This window comes from Syngnathus typhle, linkage group LG11 (assembly GCF_033458585.1).
Source record: "Syngnathus typhle isolate RoL2023-S1 ecotype Sweden linkage group LG11, RoL_Styp_1.0, whole genome shotgun sequence".
Taxonomy (NCBI): domain Eukaryota; kingdom Metazoa; phylum Chordata; class Actinopteri; order Syngnathiformes; family Syngnathidae; genus Syngnathus; species Syngnathus typhle.
Window position 1 is genome coordinate 4183913 of NC_083748.1, and position 19511 is coordinate 4203423.

General features: G+C 42.5%; 3 protein-coding genes across 5 annotated transcripts in view; 1 reads left to right on the forward strand and 2 right to left on the reverse strand.

Annotated features, from left to right (window-relative positions):
- The window catches only part of foxj3 (forkhead box J3), a 65240-nt gene extending 52479 nt beyond the window's left edge, over positions 1–12761 (reverse strand). For 2 of the 3 annotated variants that reach the window (XM_061291222.1, XM_061291223.1), the window contains exons 1-2: positions 12455–12761; positions 8058–8107 (exon numbers count right to left, since the gene is read on the reverse strand). The gene's annotated coding sequence lies outside the window, so the exon portion shown is untranslated. The remainder of the gene's footprint in view (positions 1–8057; positions 8108–12454) is intronic. The other variant, XM_061291221.1, reaches the window with a different exon arrangement.
- Positions 12762–14016: 1255 nt separating this feature from the next.
- On the forward strand, positions 14017–15947 carry ppcs (phosphopantothenoylcysteine synthetase). Its single transcript, XM_061290953.1, has 4 exons — positions 14017–14097; positions 14520–15048; positions 15114–15217; positions 15348–15947. The coding sequence occupies exons 2-4, from the start codon at positions 14523–14525 to the stop codon at positions 15672–15674; spliced, it is 957 nt and encodes a 318-aa protein (XP_061146937.1). The 5' UTR covers positions 14017–14097; positions 14520–14522; the 3' UTR covers positions 15675–15947.
- A 9-nt stretch (positions 15948–15956) lies between these two features.
- utp3 (UTP3 small subunit processome component) lies at positions 15957–19369 on the reverse strand. The gene is made up of 16 exons (XM_061290952.1): positions 19218–19369; positions 19048–19135; positions 18862–18906; positions 18495–18551; positions 18306–18414; positions 18160–18228; positions 17905–18029; positions 17678–17830; positions 17532–17603; positions 17262–17302; positions 17079–17175; positions 16790–16927; positions 16511–16647; positions 16381–16438; positions 16197–16304; positions 15957–16116 (listed from the first exon to the last, which is right to left on the reverse strand). The coding sequence occupies exons 1-16, from the start codon at positions 19232–19234 to the stop codon at positions 16027–16029; spliced, it is 1404 nt and encodes a 467-aa protein (XP_061146936.1). The 5' UTR covers positions 19235–19369; the 3' UTR covers positions 15957–16026.
- Between the last annotated feature and the right edge of the window lie 142 nt (positions 19370–19511).

Here is a 19511-nt window from a genome sequence, read left to right on the forward strand (position 1 = left end):
GAATGAGTGTAAATAAAAATTAATGTGGAGGCCATTTTCAAGGCAGTTAATCCTCAAATTGGAATTAGGAATTTGATTGCATTTCCTTGATTGATGTGTTGAGCAATTATTTGTGAAATATTTGAAGTGGGATGCGATTTTCTGACAAATGTGTTTTGATGCGATGGATTTTGTGACAATAGTGACGTCCTCTTTAGGCCCAAGGCTTGAAATAATTCTAAATTTGCAGCAAAACACAATCAATAACAAAACCGAGAATTTTTCTGATAATTGAACCGATAGTCCCAATTCTTTTTGCGAAACTGGACAATTAATAAAAACTTAATCGTGACTTTAATTTTAGCTTAGACTTTGAAGCGAGTTATACTCCGGAGTGACTACAATCGCTACAAGAAAGTGCAAAATCTAATTTCTTCAACCTCAAAACACTCCAATCTAGGCTTTCGTCTAGCAAGTGTTTTAAGATGCAAAACATTAGAAAATAAAATAAAGCTCCACTGCACTGCATGCTGATTAGTAGGGTGCATTGTGTTTCCTATTTTTTTTCACACCATGTCTTGCTGGTGTAAAAGATAAGGCTAATTAACTTGGCACCATTTGCATCTCGACTTGAGCGTCGGGATGAGCAGCCATAGAGAGCTAATCAAGCATTTGATTCCAGAGGAAATATTCCGTCACTTCTAAAATTTGCAAATAAAAAAAATTCCCCTGGTAAAGCTGTCAGCGTCTCACCTTTTTCCTCCACATTCCCCTTCTTCACTTTACATTCCTGAGTTTAACCTCCCCCTTCTCCTCTTCGCTCTCCGACTACCGCCACACAGGCTGCGCTCATTACGGCGGATTTGCATGTCTGCTCCAGAGTTCCATGAGAAGAGATGAAACAGAACTCCCAGTGGCTCCCTCTGCACAGCTTCACACATCTGACAGAGAGCGAGCGCTCCACGTTTGGGCCCCAGACGCAAGCTGGCAAACACCAAATGTAGACTTCACAGAGATATGAATTTACGCCTCACACGCAGTCGTCGGGCTCCGTACATTGGTGCAGGGAAATAAATTGGTAAAACAAGCCGAATCTTCCGGTCACTTCTTGCTCAGGTGACGAGGAGGAAGTTGTGTTCTACAACTGTGACGTCTGTGACTTTGATTTCACTTAGTTGTCGGACAGTAGAGCAACAAATTGACGTTGGTTTCCCTTGCATTTATTAATTTTATTTCCGTGACTGTAGTTCATCTATTATTGTTTATTTGGGAGGGGAACTAGCCTTCATTGTTGGTTGAAAGATAAAAGTATTGCTTTGACGCCACCTTGTGGCACCTCGGGTCCAATGAACTATGTTGAAGTGACTGGAGGAGCTTCGTATCATTCTGAGGCATGTGTATCAAAATGTTGTATATCAAATTACAATCGTCCCTTGTCATTGCAATTTATTTTTTCAGTCTCTCGATCGCACATTTTGATATCGCACAAATTTAATCCCAGCTGACTATAGGCAGTAGGCGGGGACACCCTGAATTGGCTGCCAGCCAATCACAGGGCACACACAGACAACACACTCACACCTACGGACAATCTGGAGTGGTCAATTGGCCTACCGTCTATATTTTTGGAATGTGGGCGCCAACCGGAACACTCGGAGGAAACCCACGCAGGCGCGGGGAGAACATAAGAAGGCCAAAGCTGGAGTCCAGACCCGGATGTCAAGTATAGACATTTGTCGGTGCACTAGCAACTCCTTAATTGAACAAAACGGTAATAAAAATAAGCCACGCAGATGTAGAAAGAGAGGATGGCAACCCTCAGTGGACAAAAATGTATGCAGATTTTCTATTTGTATTATGCATCAAGCTTTCAAATCCCTCTCCTTCGCCACGTGGGCCTGACCTTTAAAACAGGCAGAGAATCACAAAATCATGATCAACTTTTCATATACTTGGTAGGCTAGGCAAGACCTATTGTGGACTCTGAATAAATCTCTTAACAGTAGTCCAATTTGTAACTCCTGTGAGACTTCATATTGACCAGCCCTGAATGATTCATTTCAGACTACAAGCCAACAATGTGGATTGTGCTACAACAGCATGCCAACAAGAAAACCACATGAATGGTTCACCAAACAAAAAATATCAATGACACCACCAATTAATCAACTTTGACTTTCATGACATTACAGTCAACTACGGTCGCTCAAGCCCTTTTTGTCTTGTCCTTTGTGGCCATTCCATTCGGGTCCTATTCAGGATGACTCACTCGGTGAAAGTGGCGCATCATGTGGCATGCGGCATGAGTCACAGCCAAAGATAAGGTCCGAGGCCACCGGCGAGGCGCACATGCAGCCGCCCTGTGTTGTTCTCCCACTGACCACATCGTGAGCTCGCATTGAGGACAACATCGTTCAGAACGCAAGCGGCCACTGTCCCTGACGGCGGCGGCGTGAACGTCTTAATTGCGTCACGCCGACGAGGGAATTCTTATTCATGTGACTCATAAGCACGTGAGGGCCTGCCAAACTGAAGAAAACTTGGCTGTTATAGTTATACACTAAACTTTCACATCCTTATTCTCGAAATTGTTCGGCCGGAATAATACAGTACATAACTTTGTCAGTAATGTTTGAACATGCCACGTCATATTTTCTTGCCAAATGAAGAACAACAAAAGGATTTTGGTTCTCTTTATATGTTGAGGTATTTGCTATTGACTCAAGTTCAATAATGGCGAAAAATCGCAAAAAAATAGCAGCTGTGGAGGGTTGCTTTATGAGAAAGATGAATGCCCCCCCAAAAAAAAAAGAAAAAAAATGAGACACTTCTTGATAACCGGGTGAAATAACTGTGAAATCACAAAAAGAAGTGCACAAATGCTTGGTAAAATGTGTTAAAATCACTTTTCAGACAGCATTGAACACTGGAAACCAAAGGAGCTCAGTCGACTGTGCAGCGCTTATGGAGCCCTTTTAGTGAACCCACTGCCCCCTCACTAACCTCCTACACAACCAGTGACCACCCCCAAGCCCCCCAGCGAGAATCCTTTCAGACCAAACACTGCTCTGCCTGCTGCATCTTAATAGGATGTGGGGAAACTAGAAGGGAAATGAAGGCACGGTAAGTCTTTAGGAGGAAGTCGAATAAATGAGCCAACACGCACCCCGGGGCGGGCACGCCGGGGGCTTTCCAGGAGGTCGGAGCGAGCGCGGCCAATCGTGTCAAGGCGAAGACGGCAGACACAACCTAAACTGACATATCAAAGCGGCCGAGTCTTATCGAGGTAAGAAAGAGGCTGCTGAGGTGTCGCATTTGATGGCATGTTGCGCCATACAACAGGGACAGAATGCCACCCCTCCGAGAAGAAAAGCAATTAGAGCTCAAGCAATCTGACAGAATCTTCAAATCAAAACCAAAAATATATTTTCCTTATGGGAAATCTTAATACTTCAAATGCTACACTACGTATGCTCAAAAATGTTCATCCTGGCCGGAGCTCATGTTACAGTGCACTAAACCAGTTTGAAGAAGACACTTGGGAAAAATAAGTAATTTTTCCATAAATTTATGGAAAGTAAGTAATATATCCATAAGTAATATATCCATATATTTAAAGCCACCTGTTCAAACTACGATTATTACTATAACAAAGTAACTACAGCTTCAGGCTACGTAGACCGGTTCCTGCTGAAAAAGGATTTGTCGACACATATAATATGACAACATGTGCAAACTGAAAAATGATCGCTTGTAAACAAATAGCAGAGCATAATGACTGCTCTCAAATTCGAGCGTGATTAGAGCAAGTTTTTCATGATACCGAGTTGTACTTTTAATTGAGTAACACAGCTCATCGACTGTTATGCGATAATGAAGGGAATCCTCTGGGTTGGCTTTCCGTGCTGACGCAGCCTTAAAACTTGCTTCATCTAAAAATGGGCACCTTAAGTGCATTTCAAATGACTTATATTTACCCACTACATTGTCTCGCAAACAAAACGGGGAATCTTCTGGCACTCCTCGAAGACTGAGAAAGTAGGTCACTCAGTCTCCTGTGAGTCAGAGGCTTTGGCAGGGGACCAAGAGGAGCAGATATGACGGAGAGAGACGAGACGATTGGTAGACCGATACACTTTTCATCAGCGCTTTCGAAAGGACACCAAGTTTACGTGCTGCAATATAATTTGATCACTAGCACATTTGTAAGTTTAAGGACGTGCTAAATGGCTGCAACATTATCTATTACCGTATTTTTCGGACTATAAGGTGCACCTAAAAACCTAAAATTTTCTCAAAAGCAGACAGTGCGCCTTATAGTCCGGTGCGCCTTATATATGGACCAAATTCCTAAATTTAAACTGGCCCGAAGCATTGTGTCATGAAATCAATCATAAGTGGCCCGCTGAAGACTATGAATCATGAATCAAAAAGACTATGGATCATTATTTTGTGATTATAAAGTAACTTGTTGCGTCTGAAGTTGAAGTAAAAAAGATAAAATGGAGAATGATTTGATTTGGATTAAAAATCTGACATGATGCATTAATGGTGCGCCTTATAGTCCGGTGCGCCTTATATAAGGACAAAGTTTAAAAATGGGCCATTTATTGAAGGTGCGCCTTATAGTCCGGTGCGCCTCATAGTCCGGAAAATACGGTCATAGTGAGGCAAATTCCGTTTGTCTGCTCACAATTTGGCACCAATAAAGTTGGATACAATGTACAAGAGGCAATTGGATAACTTCAGAAAATAGTCAAATGTGAATTGACTAAAAAGTGGATCGATGCCAATAAAATTGAAAAATTGAAAAAGGACACATTGGATCGACTCTGTCAATGCACAATACTCGGTGAATTAATTTAAAAAAAAAACACTGGATGAATTAAAACTAAAGTCAAGCCAAATGTTCAAACTGTGCCCTCAACTTTTTCTTTAATTATAGTGCAGTGCTGTGTTAATAAAGTTCAGTTGTATTGAACTTTTAAGGACAATCTCATTTCTTCTTTGAAAAGTGTTTGTTTCCCAACATTTGTTTGGGTACTCTCTAATTTGCAAATTTCAAGACCTTAACTGAATTGCTCATTGACTACAGCTTTTATTTTCATACGTCTGCTCACAATGTGTTCAAACTGCGTCTTACAATAACATTAAAAGTACTTTTTTTATCATGAATTATGGGAGTAAAATATTTAAAATCTTATTTTTCAAAATAGAATAAAAATAAATGTATTATTATTATTACAATTATTATCACTATTATTATTAAATTACAATTTGAATTTTCTCTCACAAATCCCATATCAACCGGATACATAAAAGGCTACCAACGTGTATCCGCCATAGAAACGCACATGGCGATGCTCTCCCCGAAAACCAGGTCCCCAGACGCGCCAAGTCCCAGCCTCCCAGCAGTCTTTTAATACTGCACACATTCCCTGCAAGTAAAGCTGGGTGATTTGTCAGCTCGCAGGTGCAGGCACACTGCTTTCCAGGGCTCTGGGCTTCCCTCCCAAAGCCGCAGCTTGCTGGCAGAGTGGCTAGCTGTCACGGTCAGAGCCCAATATTTCCAAACAATTCCTGATTTTTTTTTTTTGGGGTGGTGACTCACACTTGTCGAAGCCATAGGTCACGCACTCACCTGGGGGATAGCCCACGTTCTGACGCCCGTGTCCCTTTACGAACCGACGCAAGCTTTTAATGACGGCGGGCACGAACGGCGTCGCCTTGACCGTAGCGTCCCCTCATCCCAAAGCGCTCCCGCCTGCTCATTCATCCACCCTGAGGGAGAGACACGCAAGCCAGAGGAAGGATGACTCACCGGCGTAACAAGATGCATTCTTTGGAATTCTCTGCAGACGTGTTGTTTGCTAAACGAAGAGCACAGGAGGTGCAGAAAAGTAGTAATGCAGGCCAACATAAAAAAAAACAAGAAAAATAAAGCGGTAATCAAGCGCCACTATGCCTGAGAAGGAGAAAGAAGCCAACGGTGGGGTTAATAGAGCCGGCGCAAGTCATCACTTGTGTGGGTTTCCTGGTCCACAGAGATCAACATTCTCTCCAAATCCAGAGAGAGAGAATCCTTGGCATTGATCGGGGGTTTTCTGAATCACACATGGAGACCGCAAACTCAACATCTAAGGCTAATACGTCAAGTTTTACATGAAGCCAGGCTCCGAGAGGTGTTGATAAATGATTCTGCCGAGTGTGTCAAGCCCTTGGAGACACCGAGGTATGAAGAGAAGCGTTTTAATGATCAGGTCCAACAGATCCACGGCGGCCCCTTCCAACTGAGGCCGCGTCACGACTTGGCGCTCGCCCGTGCGGATCACGAGCCTCGCGCACATTACACGCTCTCCAATTTATGCTTTTAAGCCCAAGCCTCCAAACTGACTGAACCCACATTTGCATGCAGTTGAGAACAGAATCCAAAATGGCAAGAGTTTGACGTTAGTAGACCGTATATTGCCGGGAACGTCTGCTGGTAATTTCCTGAGATAATGTTTCGTGAAGCTATTCCTCTGAAACACTTGCCCGACAAATGATGAATTGTAGAACGGACGTGACTGATCGAGGCAATAAACACAATCCGCGTTGAACATTAGCAAACGTGCATTTGGCAAAATTTACATTCAGTCAGCCGGGGTCCGATCATTCTTATTTGGACGTTACTGACAGGTCTGTGCAGGACCTAAGAAAGGTGTGACATTACAGCCTCTTGAAGGGTTTAATGATTCATACGTTGAAATACTATTGCCTCACCTTGCCTCCTACTAACTTATTTGCCCTCAGAAGCAGTGAATTGGTCGCCATAATCAATTGTTCTTAAACAAGCCATCTCCTTGGATGACTCACACGCTTTGCGAGACTTTGGATCTGAGTTGTGGAGGAAATGCTTGCAAAGTATGTGGTTTAATCATTACAGTAGCTCCTACTTTGTAGAACAAATGCATTATTGACAATGAGGTAAAACCCCAGCCACAACAATCTAGGCCGGAAAAGCAGCGACGGGGAATTTTCCTCAAACTATAATGTGTCAGTAAGACTGTTTTTTGTTTTTTTTGTGGTTAAGCACATTATTAAAAATAAATATATATAAATATAAATAATAATTAAAAATAGCATTAAATTAGCATTCTTTTAGCATTCTCAATAACATTGACTATAAAAACTGAAAACTGCAGTTTTACGGGATTGACAGCAATATTTTGATGCAATGACCATTTGGAGACGATTGCCAGCAGTCATAAATATGTAACCAAGCATACATGTTACGGTTTGTATTCTGGTTTTGAGCTTTCAGTACAGACGGACACTTAAAATACAACAGATGCATGGCTGCCTACCGTCCACACGTTTGGTTGCTTTCAAACAAAAGAGTAGGCGACCGATTGCATATAAAGTGCGCAAGTGAGACCACAGTGGAAGATTTTAAATGTGGAGAATTATTCATTATGAACTGATGAGCTGTCCACTTGTGACTGGATGCATTTTATTTACTCATTCATTTACATGGCATTTTTTTAGCACGTGCCATTAGGCTCTTAATTGCACAGTTGGGAGCACGTAATGTATTTTCAACACAAAAGCTATATGCTAATTAGCCGCAGTCAGTTCTGAGAATGCAATGCAAGGAAAGAGCCAACTGAACGCTTGATTTGTTTCATAATATCTTGAACGGACTGAGTCACAATGAGATACCATTCACTTCAGGCATTGCCACCCCCATTGTAGGTGGTTTTTTTTTTTTGTTTGTTTTTTAATATATGCCCAGCGAGCTCTTACAGTAAGTGACTTAAAATGTAACTGATGAGTCAATTTGGTTAACTACATTTTTAAGAATCGATAATGAATTACCATATAACATTTTCTTTAATCAATGCAATGAGATTCTGCAAAATGACAGCATGAGAGGCGTAACAGAAGACTTCATATTTTTTTTTGGTTCCGTTATAGTTTGCCATCTATAATTCCACTGCTTTTACTGAAGTTTTTGCCATGGTGCCATTTTGGTATCTCAAATATACCAAGGTATTCTATACAGGTAGAATATCAGAGTCAAAATTTTGCTGACTCACCAAGCGCTTCATCGACTTACTACACCCCAAGTAGATGCCTTCTCTTCCGCCTAAAAAAAAAAAAATTGGATAGCATCTGTTAGAGCAGACGTCATTACCACGCTGAAAAATGGTATCTGTAAAGCTGGAGTCTATTTCAGAAAGTAAGTCTAAGTATTTCATGATTAAAAACTCCTCAACGGTGACGCGAAAAGAATTAAGAATCACTTTGCAGTTGATTAAAGCCACTGGCAACTATCTGAGGAATTACAGTAAGATGAGGCAGAACGGTGGATTCTTTAGCACATTTCACTCCATATCCAATTAGGAATCAGAGTAGGAGTCAGTGCTTACAGTTTATGGACGACTCAATAGACAAAAATTCCTTGAATTTATTCAAAAGAAAAAAGTATTGGGCTTCACTGAATATATTCTCCTCATCGTGATGGGTAGTGGGGAGAAGTTGTTCAAATGAAAATTGAGCGAGGGCCTCTTTAAAAATTCATTCATTTACAGCAAAAAAATAAATAAATAGATTGAAGTGCCCGGCTCCAAAATTTGGCTCCGGAATCACATTAATGGTGAAGCATCTCCCACAACGCCTGGAGCTGTTGCCTGGTGAAAGACTGCACACCTTGAGAATCATTTCTTTTCAATTATTACTAAAACAATGCGTGTCTAATTGTCACATTTAATTAAGTCAATCTACGGAGGAGAAAATCAAGGGAGCCGAGCGAAAATCCTGCAAATCCTAATTAATATTTTAAAAAAAAGATGAAGAATAAGTCATTCCCATGATGCCGTGCCAGTGTCGTTCTTTTCAACATTTGATATGTCGGCTTTAGAGGCTCAATGACAGCTGCTCCCCCCCCCCACCTTCCAAAAATGCCGAGAACTGCAGTTACAATAATTGCTCTGGCCACCACTAAATGAGGTTCACTTAAGTGCAATTATCCCCCCTGACCCCCCCCCCTAAAGAGACTTCTCTAACACAGAAGTGGGCTCACACAATGTGACGGCAAACAAGATTGAAATTGGAATCGGGGAGGCGCTTCCGAGCGGATGAATGGCTCCACGGCTCATCTGCATTCTAGTGAGGAGGCACGGCGTCTCTAATGAAGACTGAGCCACTTCCTCCTCCTTCTCCTCAGGCCTCCAACTTAAAGTGGGAGGAAGGATATTTTGGGGGAAAAGCCTCCACTGGTCGCCATGGAAGCATTTGCAGCAGAGCAGAGGAAAAGGAAAGCTTTTTACCTCTGTTCAAGGTGAAAAGGGTCAGAGCTAAAACTCAGTCGTGTGACCAGATCTTACTTGAAATTCCACGCAAGAGAGGAATTTGAAAGCAGAACAGCATACATCAAGGTGAAGAAATATATCTGCACCTTACAGGGGCTGCATTAAAGGATTAACTATGCGTGTGTGTGTGTTGTGAGGGCAGCTAGTGTTTGGAAAGTCTGCCTCGCATTTTTGAGGTTCCAGGTTTGAAACCCAGGCTTTCTTGTGGTACGTGTACCAGTCTGCAAACCGTTGACACTCGGTTGTGACCGCAGCAGCTCGTGTAATAACTGTGCGTATGTTTATTTTGTTCACCTAGGCATGCACTTGATCTTTTTAAAGAATGCAATGATCCCAAACTTTGGACATTCTTTGTCTTTTATGCACTCCATCCTCCTGGTTCGCAACCAACATATTTCTAGTCCAGTCCAAGGTGTACCCAGCCAATATAGGCTCCAGCTCACCTGTAATTGACCGAGATAGTGTTCAAGGTAACTGTACTGGATTATTGTATATATAAAAATATATTCATGAATAAATTGCCTCCTCCCAATAACGCAGCACAATAGAATTTTTGCCTGGGGGTCTGCCATGTGGTGGTCTAATACGGTTTTGCGGCAGACGGTACTTGTTGGGTTCTGTCGAACCGTAGTAGTGTGTGTGTGTGTGTGCGTGTGTGTGTGTGTGTGTGTGCGTGTGTGTGTGTGCGTGTGTGTGCACGTATGTGCAGTGGTGGGGTGGGAGGGTTGCGTGTCTGTGATGAGTCTGCATGTAGCCACAGGCTCAACTACCACCGGGAGGCTGATAACTGCACCTCACGGATGGCCATTTGAATAATCACTTCAACAAGGGGAGAAATTAAAAAGGCTCTCAGTGTGAAGGGGGGCTAGGCATTGGGCCATGCGCCGCATTCCAAATGAGGCACCGCTATTCCGACAGTGAAAGCCTCCACCCCCAACAATCACAAGCCTCGCCGTTGACATCCATCCCAAATTGTTGCGTGTCGCATCATGAGTAATCTATGAAATGATGCGCAGATGGGTGTTTTGTGTTCTGTGGCAATTAAATATCAAACCCCCACAAAAGCTGTAAAAACTGGGGAATGTTTATTTTTTTACATATATTTATACATATCTGAAGGCATACAAATACTAGTACTGTATTGCAAAAGAAAACTAAAATGAAGCAAAACTACTTTTATAGATACCACTGCCACATAAAGTAAGTTCATTGCTAGCAAGAAAAAAAAGCTCACATTTAAAGGAAGGGTGATTAAAATGCAAAACCGAGTTTGACCTTTCATTGCGAACGCTGACTAATATTACTTCCAGTCTGAGGTGGCTTGAGATAGTTGGAGGATGGAGAGTTGCACAATCCACCCATCCATCCAATTTCTAACCAGTTTGCCATCATTCAAGTCACCGGTGAGGTGGAGCCTATCCCATCTGACTTGCATTCTGGACTGGGCGACAGCCAATCACAGGGCACAAGCTAGAGACAAACAAACAAACAAACAAACAAACAATCTTTAATGAACCTATCACGCATGTTTTTGGAATGTGGAAGAAAGACAGAGTACCGGGAGAAAACTCACGCAAGCACTGGGAGAACATGTAAACTCCAGACTTGAACCTGGAACCCTCGACCAAGTTGCAGGCATGCTAACCATTAGCGAGTATGCACTGCCCAGTCATAAACTGAACGCCAAGTCATGCTTGATGACAGTCATATGCTAGTTTCCATTTGACTATTTTAGAATTTTTCGTACAAATATTTAACAAAATTATGGCTTAATTACAATTAATTACAGTGCTAGCGTAAATTAGTAACTAGTGATTCCCAACCAACATGGTGCCATGGCTCATATACTTTTGGCCCCTGTTGGGCCATCATGAGCCAATTTGTGCTGGCCTAAACAGAACTGGCCCACAAATTAAAACAATACTTAACAAAATTAAACTAACAATTATATATGTCAGCTTACCAGTGAATGAAGTAGAGAAGAATGTAAATACAATTGAGTATGCAGCATCAGTGGGCAATCAAGGCAGCCTTAAAAATATGTGCACTCCCAAAATTTATAATTATACATGTTGAATGGTGATCCCGGGCCCCCATTAATGTTGGACGCTGTAAAGCATTACAAGTCCTGGCACAAATTGAAGAAAAAGACATGAATATGACCGTAACAATGTATCACAAACTATCAAATTAAATATATTAAACACATTTCATCATTGCATTCAAATTTAAATAGCTTCCACCTGAAGTGCTCATCAACTTGCATATGCCAAAGACTCAACAACACGAACAACCAAAGCTAAACTTGCTTACAGGATCTTAATAAATAATTTTCAGATCAGTTTGGTTAAACTGTATAAATAAACACCTGATGATCTCGCAGACATCAACTGTTACGACTTCCGACAAATTCGTCGCTGTCGAAGCAACTAGACTGTCGTAAATCGAGGAGCCCTCGATATTTACATGCGTGTGGGAACGACACGCCTCTAGTGGAAATCCAAACACAGCTTGGTTATCAGATTTTCAAGGGGCGATCCGACTGTGATGTTTTGAGGCCATGCGGGTGTACCTATTGTAGTGGCCGGCCGCCGGGTTGCATAAACCACACTTGTTGAGCCTCGGATCACAAGTATGAGTATATTTATGTTTGGGAAGAATTCAATGGCGGTGTGCGAGGAGGCGATTGACAGCGGGGGGGGGGGGGGGGGGGGGTTGGGGGGAGACGCACTGCAACAGCTGTGAGTCAAATGCCACCAGGGCACGCAGGAAAGCCAAATGACACATAGCCTCACACACATGCATGCAAAGACACACACGCGTACACACTTCCTACTGCACACGCATACCAAACAGCTAGCCTAGCTGTGGGAGAGAGCTGGGGGTACGTCACTACATTACACCCAGAAAAGAGGGTGTCTCCCCCCCAGCCAAACCACCCTCCGCGCGCCCCCCTGCCACGGCGAGCGGAAAGCTGTCAACCGGGGCCTGCGCGCCGGGTTCATCCCCCGCCCCTCCTCCCTCCTCGATGTGAGAACTTGAACGCAGCACACTTTGCCCGACAAAAAGTCGCTCATTTCAAGGACCCTAGTAGAACTTCCATGCCCTTGTAGCGTACTTACTCTGTAGTGAGAGATAGCTGATGTTGACGGTGGTCTCCGTAATCCTCGCGGTAGTTTTGCACTTAACTGCTCCCGCGATCTGACGCCGTCTGCCTCCTGTGGGCCGGCGGGATCCCCGAGAGTGTCCCCCGCGCGCTCGAACGTTTGTCGTCCCGGGTAATGAGCCGCCGAAGGTTTGCCGGTGTGCCTGCGGTGCCGTGGCGTCCCTTCACTGCTTCTCTCTCTCTACGCCTGCCTTGCCTTCTCCCCGATTCGCCTCTCGCTCGGCAGCAGAGCCAACATCCGGGACTATCCACGCTCAAGTCGGATCTACTTTTTAGCGTACGCCGTTGCGCGCACGAAGGTTGAGTGTGCGCCACCAACACACAAACGCGCACGCACATATTTCAGTCGCCGCCTGTTCCGCTCTGAAAAATAGTGCCACGTATAGAACGCAAGAATCCCATTTCTGTTGTCCGTGTAAAACGAGTAATACAATAATTCAATGCTTGATAGATGAAGTATATGATAATTGGAGGCCATTTGTCGAATTTGTTACGCATTTGGTTGACATTTTGATAGATATAATAATCAATATTAGACATTAATATATATAAATGTGTAGTATCCAGTACATTTACAGTATGTGCATGTGCTATAACTTTTATGTGCAATAAGTTATTTTATAAAAAAAATCTACTATCGACAGTATAACTATTTTAGAATAGATATTTCATCATTCATGATTTTCATGATCTTTGTAATATAGATTATTATATTATTATTTATATCTAGGAGATGACCAAATATGTCACATACTAAATTTAACATTAATCAAATGAAGCGTTATTTATTTTTATGATATTTTTCATAGCCACACTAGTCCTGGATGCACTTAAGTCGTCTGCCACTGAAAATCAACTACACAATAATTATTGCATGGTTTAATAAAATCGTCAATATGAATAAAGCCCCAAATAACATCTGTAAATTGAACAAATAATATATAACATACGCACGCACACACACACACAAATATACAAAGAAAACCTCTATTTCCTGCACACGATTTTCAGTTGCAACATAACACAATCTGTGATAAGTGCATACTTAATTGATAAATTTGAAACTATATCCGTGCACAAACTGGCTAGGTGACCACTAAGAAGTGTGTGGAAAAGGTTCCTCTGGCCAGTGCGCTTGATTCAGCAATGCAACAGCGTCTCCTGTTGCTTCATCACTGGTACTATTACGGCAGAGGTTGACATTTTACCACTGATTTCTTATGAATATATAGACTTAATCAACACACTAACTCATATGATTAACTAAGCACAAAATATTGAACTAAATTATTTAAACACAAGACCCACTTGAAAAAGACATAACACTACTATTCATAAAATGAACACCATACTGATACGGTGTAATCTTTTGGCCAGGAAACAAATAATATATAATTTTGTAAATCAGGAAATGCCTACTTAAACATCTGAACTTTATTTGGTATCATCCAACCTGCCATCGGCGTGGCAGTAGTACCACAGATATCTATGTGAGGGCGCTATTTTGTTTCTTATCAAAGCGAAGAAGTGCGTTTCAGGAAGTGCCAAAATTGTGATGTGCGGTAGACATACTTTTTTCTTCACACTTTGGAGTCAAAAGTAAGTCTCCCCCTCGATGTGCTTTGTAGTTCCTTAATAATCAAAGTATCGTTATGATACGGACGCATGAGGGCGTCGCTGACAAACTTTTGTTTCTGCAAAAGTGACAGTTCTGTTATGAACGTACAGTGCGTCAGCTAGCAATCGAAAATGAAAGTGATTGACTTAATTAAACTTCGCAACCAAATTGAAACATGCAGCATCCTTTCGGTGGAGATTTATTCCCATTTATTATCTTATCTTCATTATCTGTGCGATTAAATAATCAATGCGTTTGTTTTATAGTAGAGTACAGAAATTCAATTGATTTTACTTGAAAAATCATTACTAATGGTAAATAAAAATAATTAAAAAATGACTACTACTGTACCTAGATTCCATCCCGTTTTGTTCATATCTGTGTGCCTTCTCTCTCTCTGCAGGCCATGACAGAACCCAGAGTGTCTTCCATTGATGGCAAGCTGGCTGAAGAGTTTGCTGCTCCTTCCCATGTGGACGAGGTCCGGGAGAGGATAGCTGCTTTTGCCCGACTCCACGCTGAGGCAGGCCGCTGTGTGGTTCTCATCTCATCGGGTGGCACCAAAGTCCCGCTGGAGTCACGCACCGTTCGCTTTCTGGATAATTTTAGCAGCGGCAGGAGGGGAGCGCAGTCCGCCGAGTACTTCTTGGAGACCGGTTACGCCGTTGTCTTCCTGCACAGGCATCGCTCACTCTACCCGTACGCTCGCACGCTCTCCTCCATCAATGTGCTGGACGCCCTGGAATTCTCAGGCGGGACTCAAGAACCGGACCGTGTGGTGGTGAACCCGGAGGTGCTCCCCAACATGGCCAAAGTGCTTAAGAAGTATCGGGAGGTCACAGATGCCCAACTCCTGCTCCCTATCGAGTTCAGCACTTTGTCAGAGTATCTGCATCTCCTCAAGGCGTCAGCACAGTCCCTCAACGCCATAGGTCGGCATCAGCGCCCGTAGCGTCGACTGGTGTTAGCAGTTCTCTAACAAACTTTTGCGTTTTAGGATCAAAGGCCATGTTTTACTTGGCGGCGGCTGTGTCGGATTTCTACATCCCAGTGTGTGACATGCCAGAGCACAAAATTCAATCTTCCAACGGACCGCTTCAAGTGAGCCCCAAATCATTTAAATATGCATAAGCATTATGCCTATTTTGAGCATTTTTCCTCTTTTACTGACTGATTTAGCGAGAGATTACTGTATTTAATTTCTCAACAACAAATCCCTATCTCCCTGCAGCTAAGCTTGAAGATGGTGCCCAAAATTTTATCGCCGCTGGTGAAAGACTGGGCGCCGCAGGCCTTCGTCATATCCTTCAAACTGGAGACGGACGCCGCCATCTTGCTGGACAAGGCTCGACGAGCGCTGGAAACGTACAGGCACCAGGCGGTGGTCGCCAACGTGCTGGACTCACGGCGAGGCTACGTGGTGGTGGTGACGCCTACCAGCCAACACGAGGTGGTCCTCTCCAAGGAGGATGTCAACAACCAGGTGGAGATCGAGGAGAGGATCGTTACTAATTTGACAGCGGCGCACGAGCGTTTCATTGAACAACAAGTGGGCTGACCGCCATCACAGTTTTCATGTGGGCTTGATGTTTGGCTTTAATTGTAGAATAGTTTGAAACAGACAATTTTGAGCCATACTTCAAAATTTGAAGAGGACTTTCCTGATCAGTCTTGTTTAAATAGCCCCAAGATAAATATCAGTATTTGTTAGGAATAATGTTCACGCTAACTTTAACTAAAATGTTTGACATTTTTTCACTCTTTTTTTTTTTCTGTTCAATTATCTTAACCTGTTAATGTAACAACTTATTAAAGATTGTAAAAAGATGAATGATGTCAGTTTTGCTATTGCAGGTTTTTAAAAGTGCAAGCACATTCTACTAAACAAAGCTTTGCAGTGCATTGAGGTGTTACTTGAGTTTGATACTCTTCTTGACTCCTGCACGGATACCGGACAGTTCTCCGCTGTATCTCGTCTCCTCTCGCCGAACCTCTCGGACCTGATTGAAAACACAAACGGTCAATGTGGAACATAAGCGTACACAAACTCATTTATGTGGAGATGTTTGCGACTACACACCTGGCCCTTCCTGCGGATCTTTGCCCGCCTAAACTTCTCCCGGTGTTTGACTCGAGGATTGCGGTCGATCTTCTTCCTCTTGGGAGTGAGCCCCTTATTCTTGGCCATCTGCGACAAGATGATTGCATTTTTTTTTGGGCAACTGAATTGTGTTATTCGATTATTCATTGCAGCCCTTGCTTACCTGGTACGTGATGCCTCTCTTCGCCTCTGAATCTAACTCCTCCTCGTCAATGTCCACCCTGCAAAATTGTTGACAACGAATAAAATAAATACTTGCTTTTTTTTATCCTGAGTTCATAAACTCCACTCACTCTTCATCTTTCTGTGGTTTTATCTTCCTCTTCGATTTCATCCTTCGCTCCACTTCTCTGTAGAATTGCAACGCCGCCTCCTCGTCCAGGTCCGAGTCAGAAGCAGCGACCATCTCTGGCACCTCTTTGGCAGAATCCTACGTCCGCAAACACGCCCTCATTAAAATCTGTGTCAGGAATCTGCCAGGAATTGCCATGCACGGCCGCACAGAGGTGTGGATGGCCACGTATTTCCCCTCGTCGCTTGTTTCTACTACTGCAATTATTATTTGTTTTAACCTGGTCTTTTTTGCCGGACAAACCAGCTTTCTTCTCAGCCGCTGCTCTGCGGGCGATCTCGTCGTCCTCTTGAGCAGCCAGCAGCTTACTGTACTGCGGCGCCAGGCGCTCATCAACTGAGCTCAGTTTATTGATGAGCTGCAGGAAGGCAGAGTTAGAAATTAAAATGTATCCTATGACAAAACTCGTCCTTAACAGCTTTGGTGCCACTCCACTGTTTGGACAAAAAGCATGAAAAGATGATCAACTGTGTGATCATAATATATGCATGAAGATGTCAAAGACTTACATTTCTGTAAGCGAGCAGTCGTTCGATGACCGGGTGGTTGTGAGCGGGGATTCGTTTGGCTTTGAGCACCAGGTAGAAGCTGATGTTTGTACAATAACTGAAAAAGGAAGCGCTCAAGTTGAGGACTTTGCAAGTCAGACGGCTTTGTTCGTAAACGCCACTCTTTTATACCCGCATACTCACTTGAGGTAAAGCTGATGTTTTGTCTTCAGGTAGTCGGCACCCTTTTGGAAACAAAAGCAAAGGACAATGTTCTTGACATTCCAGGGTTAATCTCCATTAAAAAAACAACAAAAAAACAACAACATTGGTTTGTGTTTTTGAACACTATTTTGTTTTTGTGAGTTCCATATGACGACTAAGCTAGAAACTAAGCATCAATGCAAACAACCACACATTGCGTTATGCCAATAAGAAGTAAATAAAGGAACTAAATACAATAAAATAAGTCACCTTCCCAGGTGGAATTCTTCCATCTTTGACCATCTGCATGAGTGGCTGCAGTTGGTCCTTCATTTCTGTGAGCTGCACATGAACAATTCCATTTAGCTTCCACCTCATTGGTTGCTTTACTAGCATCCATCACAGTCCCTGTGTACCTTTGCCTTGAAGTCCTGAATGAGTTCAAGCAACTCGGGCGACTCCTTCTTGAGCAGTTTCATTTTCTCTTTGTGGGACATTTGCTTCAGGTCCTTGACAATCTTCTCCTTTTCCACAACTGTCTCCTCGGTCTGTTCCTCTGGAGCAAACTCCTTCATGTGGAGCCACGTGATTTATTTGCACAGGAGAGCATTTCCTGACAGGTAACGCATGATGTTACAAATACCTGGAAAAAGTTCAAGTCGTAATCCTCCTCGCTGAGCTGTTCTGCCAAACGATTTTGGATTTTCTTGGCTTCTTCTTCCTCCTCCTCTTCCTCCTCTACCAACTCATCACGTGCCTTTTTTCCCTCTGGAAAAATTCAATGGAAACAGATTACGAGTAGTGGGATGTTTTCTTGTGGATTAACAATAAAAAAATGAATTTTTTTTGTCCTCAATGTTACAATTTTGTGTGTAATTCTTTTATACAGTATGCTCACTTGTGGCCACGTAGTCAGTGTCATAGAAAATCTTCTTTTTGGTGCCCCAGGCAAGTTCATTGGGAAGCTCTGAGGAGGACAATACAAACAAAGTTAAGCGAGCTCTACGTGCACTAGCGTCAGCATCTTAGAGCCTCATGTCTTACCTTCCTCTTTCTTCCCCTCGAGATCGCTCTCCATGTCAGTGCCCTCCTCCTCTTCCTCCTCATTTTCATCTTCATCCGTTTCGGAATCATCCAAGGCCATCACTTCCTCCTGCAGAAATGAGCATACATTTCCTCTGGAACTCACATTTTATTTCATGTTAAACTCCCAACAGGAAAACGGGATCCCACCTCATCATCCAGTTCCTCCTCATCACTATGCAACTTGACTCCACTGGCGAGGAGTTTCTGTTTGGAAATTCCAAAATATAAACTCGGTCAAAATTAAATAAAATTTAAAAAACCCACACCAATAGAAACAAATACTAGTTTAAGAGGAACAAAAATTAGTCCATTGATATAATAAAAAGTATTCCAATAATAAGTTCAATAGTTCAAACCCAAACGCAGCCATGTCTCAAAGACTTAGAAACACTTGAGAGTATAAGTGCTGTACATAAGATCAAACATAATAAATATTTAAACAAAAACATAATTACGATATATGTACTAATAATAATAAAAAGAGAAGAAAAAAAAAAATTCTTTTTTTTTTTACCTTAATCTTCTCATCGTGAAACTCATCAATTATGTCCTTGGAGTTCTGGCGATGAGAAATGAAAGATTGCAAAATGATTGCATACATTTTCATTCATATAATTTAACTATGCCAACACTGTTACTCAGTTACTTTTAGATACAAATTCCAACATTACCAAAACATACGAGAAAAAAAACCGCTTACTTTATCAGGGACAGGTACGTTTTTGTATGCTTCTGGATCGTCTTCATCAAATTGCTGCTGTTTAACAGGCTTCGGGGTCTTTTTACGTCTGTTAGCCAAAAAAACAAAGCGACAATTCAAACACGATAAAGTGACAATAACAAAAATACGCTAACGTAAGCCAGACTTACCTTATTGCTCGACCCATCGTACCTTCTCGATGCGTAAATTGCTCGGGTAGTAAAGATTTAACACATCGCTATGACTTGAACATGTGCTTCCGCAAACGCTTCTTCTTCTTCAGCGTTTGTATGGAGAGCGACGTGAACGATGACACGAACAGCGCCACTTATTGGAGGACATTCAGAACCAGGATTTTAAAAATGTTTTTACATAATGCTCTTCCAGCAAAACTGCAAACCCGTGCTTGCTAAAAATGAACTGAACTGATGGAAAAAGGGGATAAGACAACATTTCAACAAATA

Coding starts and splice junctions, on each gene's coding strand:
- ppcs (XM_061290953.1), top strand. CDS start 14,523: ATGACAGAACCCAGAGTGTCTTCCATTGATGGCAAGCTGGCTGAAGAG. Junction 15,049..15,113: donor ACAGTCCCTCAACGCCATAG/GTCGGCATCAGC, acceptor TTTGCGTTTTAG/GATCAAAGGCCATGTTTTAC. Junction 15,218..15,347: donor CTTCCAACGGACCGCTTCAA/GTGAGCCCCAAA, acceptor ATCTCCCTGCAG/CTAAGCTTGAAGATGGTGCC.
- utp3 (XM_061290952.1), bottom strand. Junction 18,030..18,159: donor CACTGACTACGTGGCCACAA/GTGAGCATACTG, acceptor GAATTTTTCCAG/AGGGAAAAAAGGCACGTGAT. Junction 17,604..17,677: donor TTCAGGACTTCAAGGCAAAG/GTACACAGGGAC, acceptor GTTCATGTGCAG/CTCACAGAAATGAAGGACCA.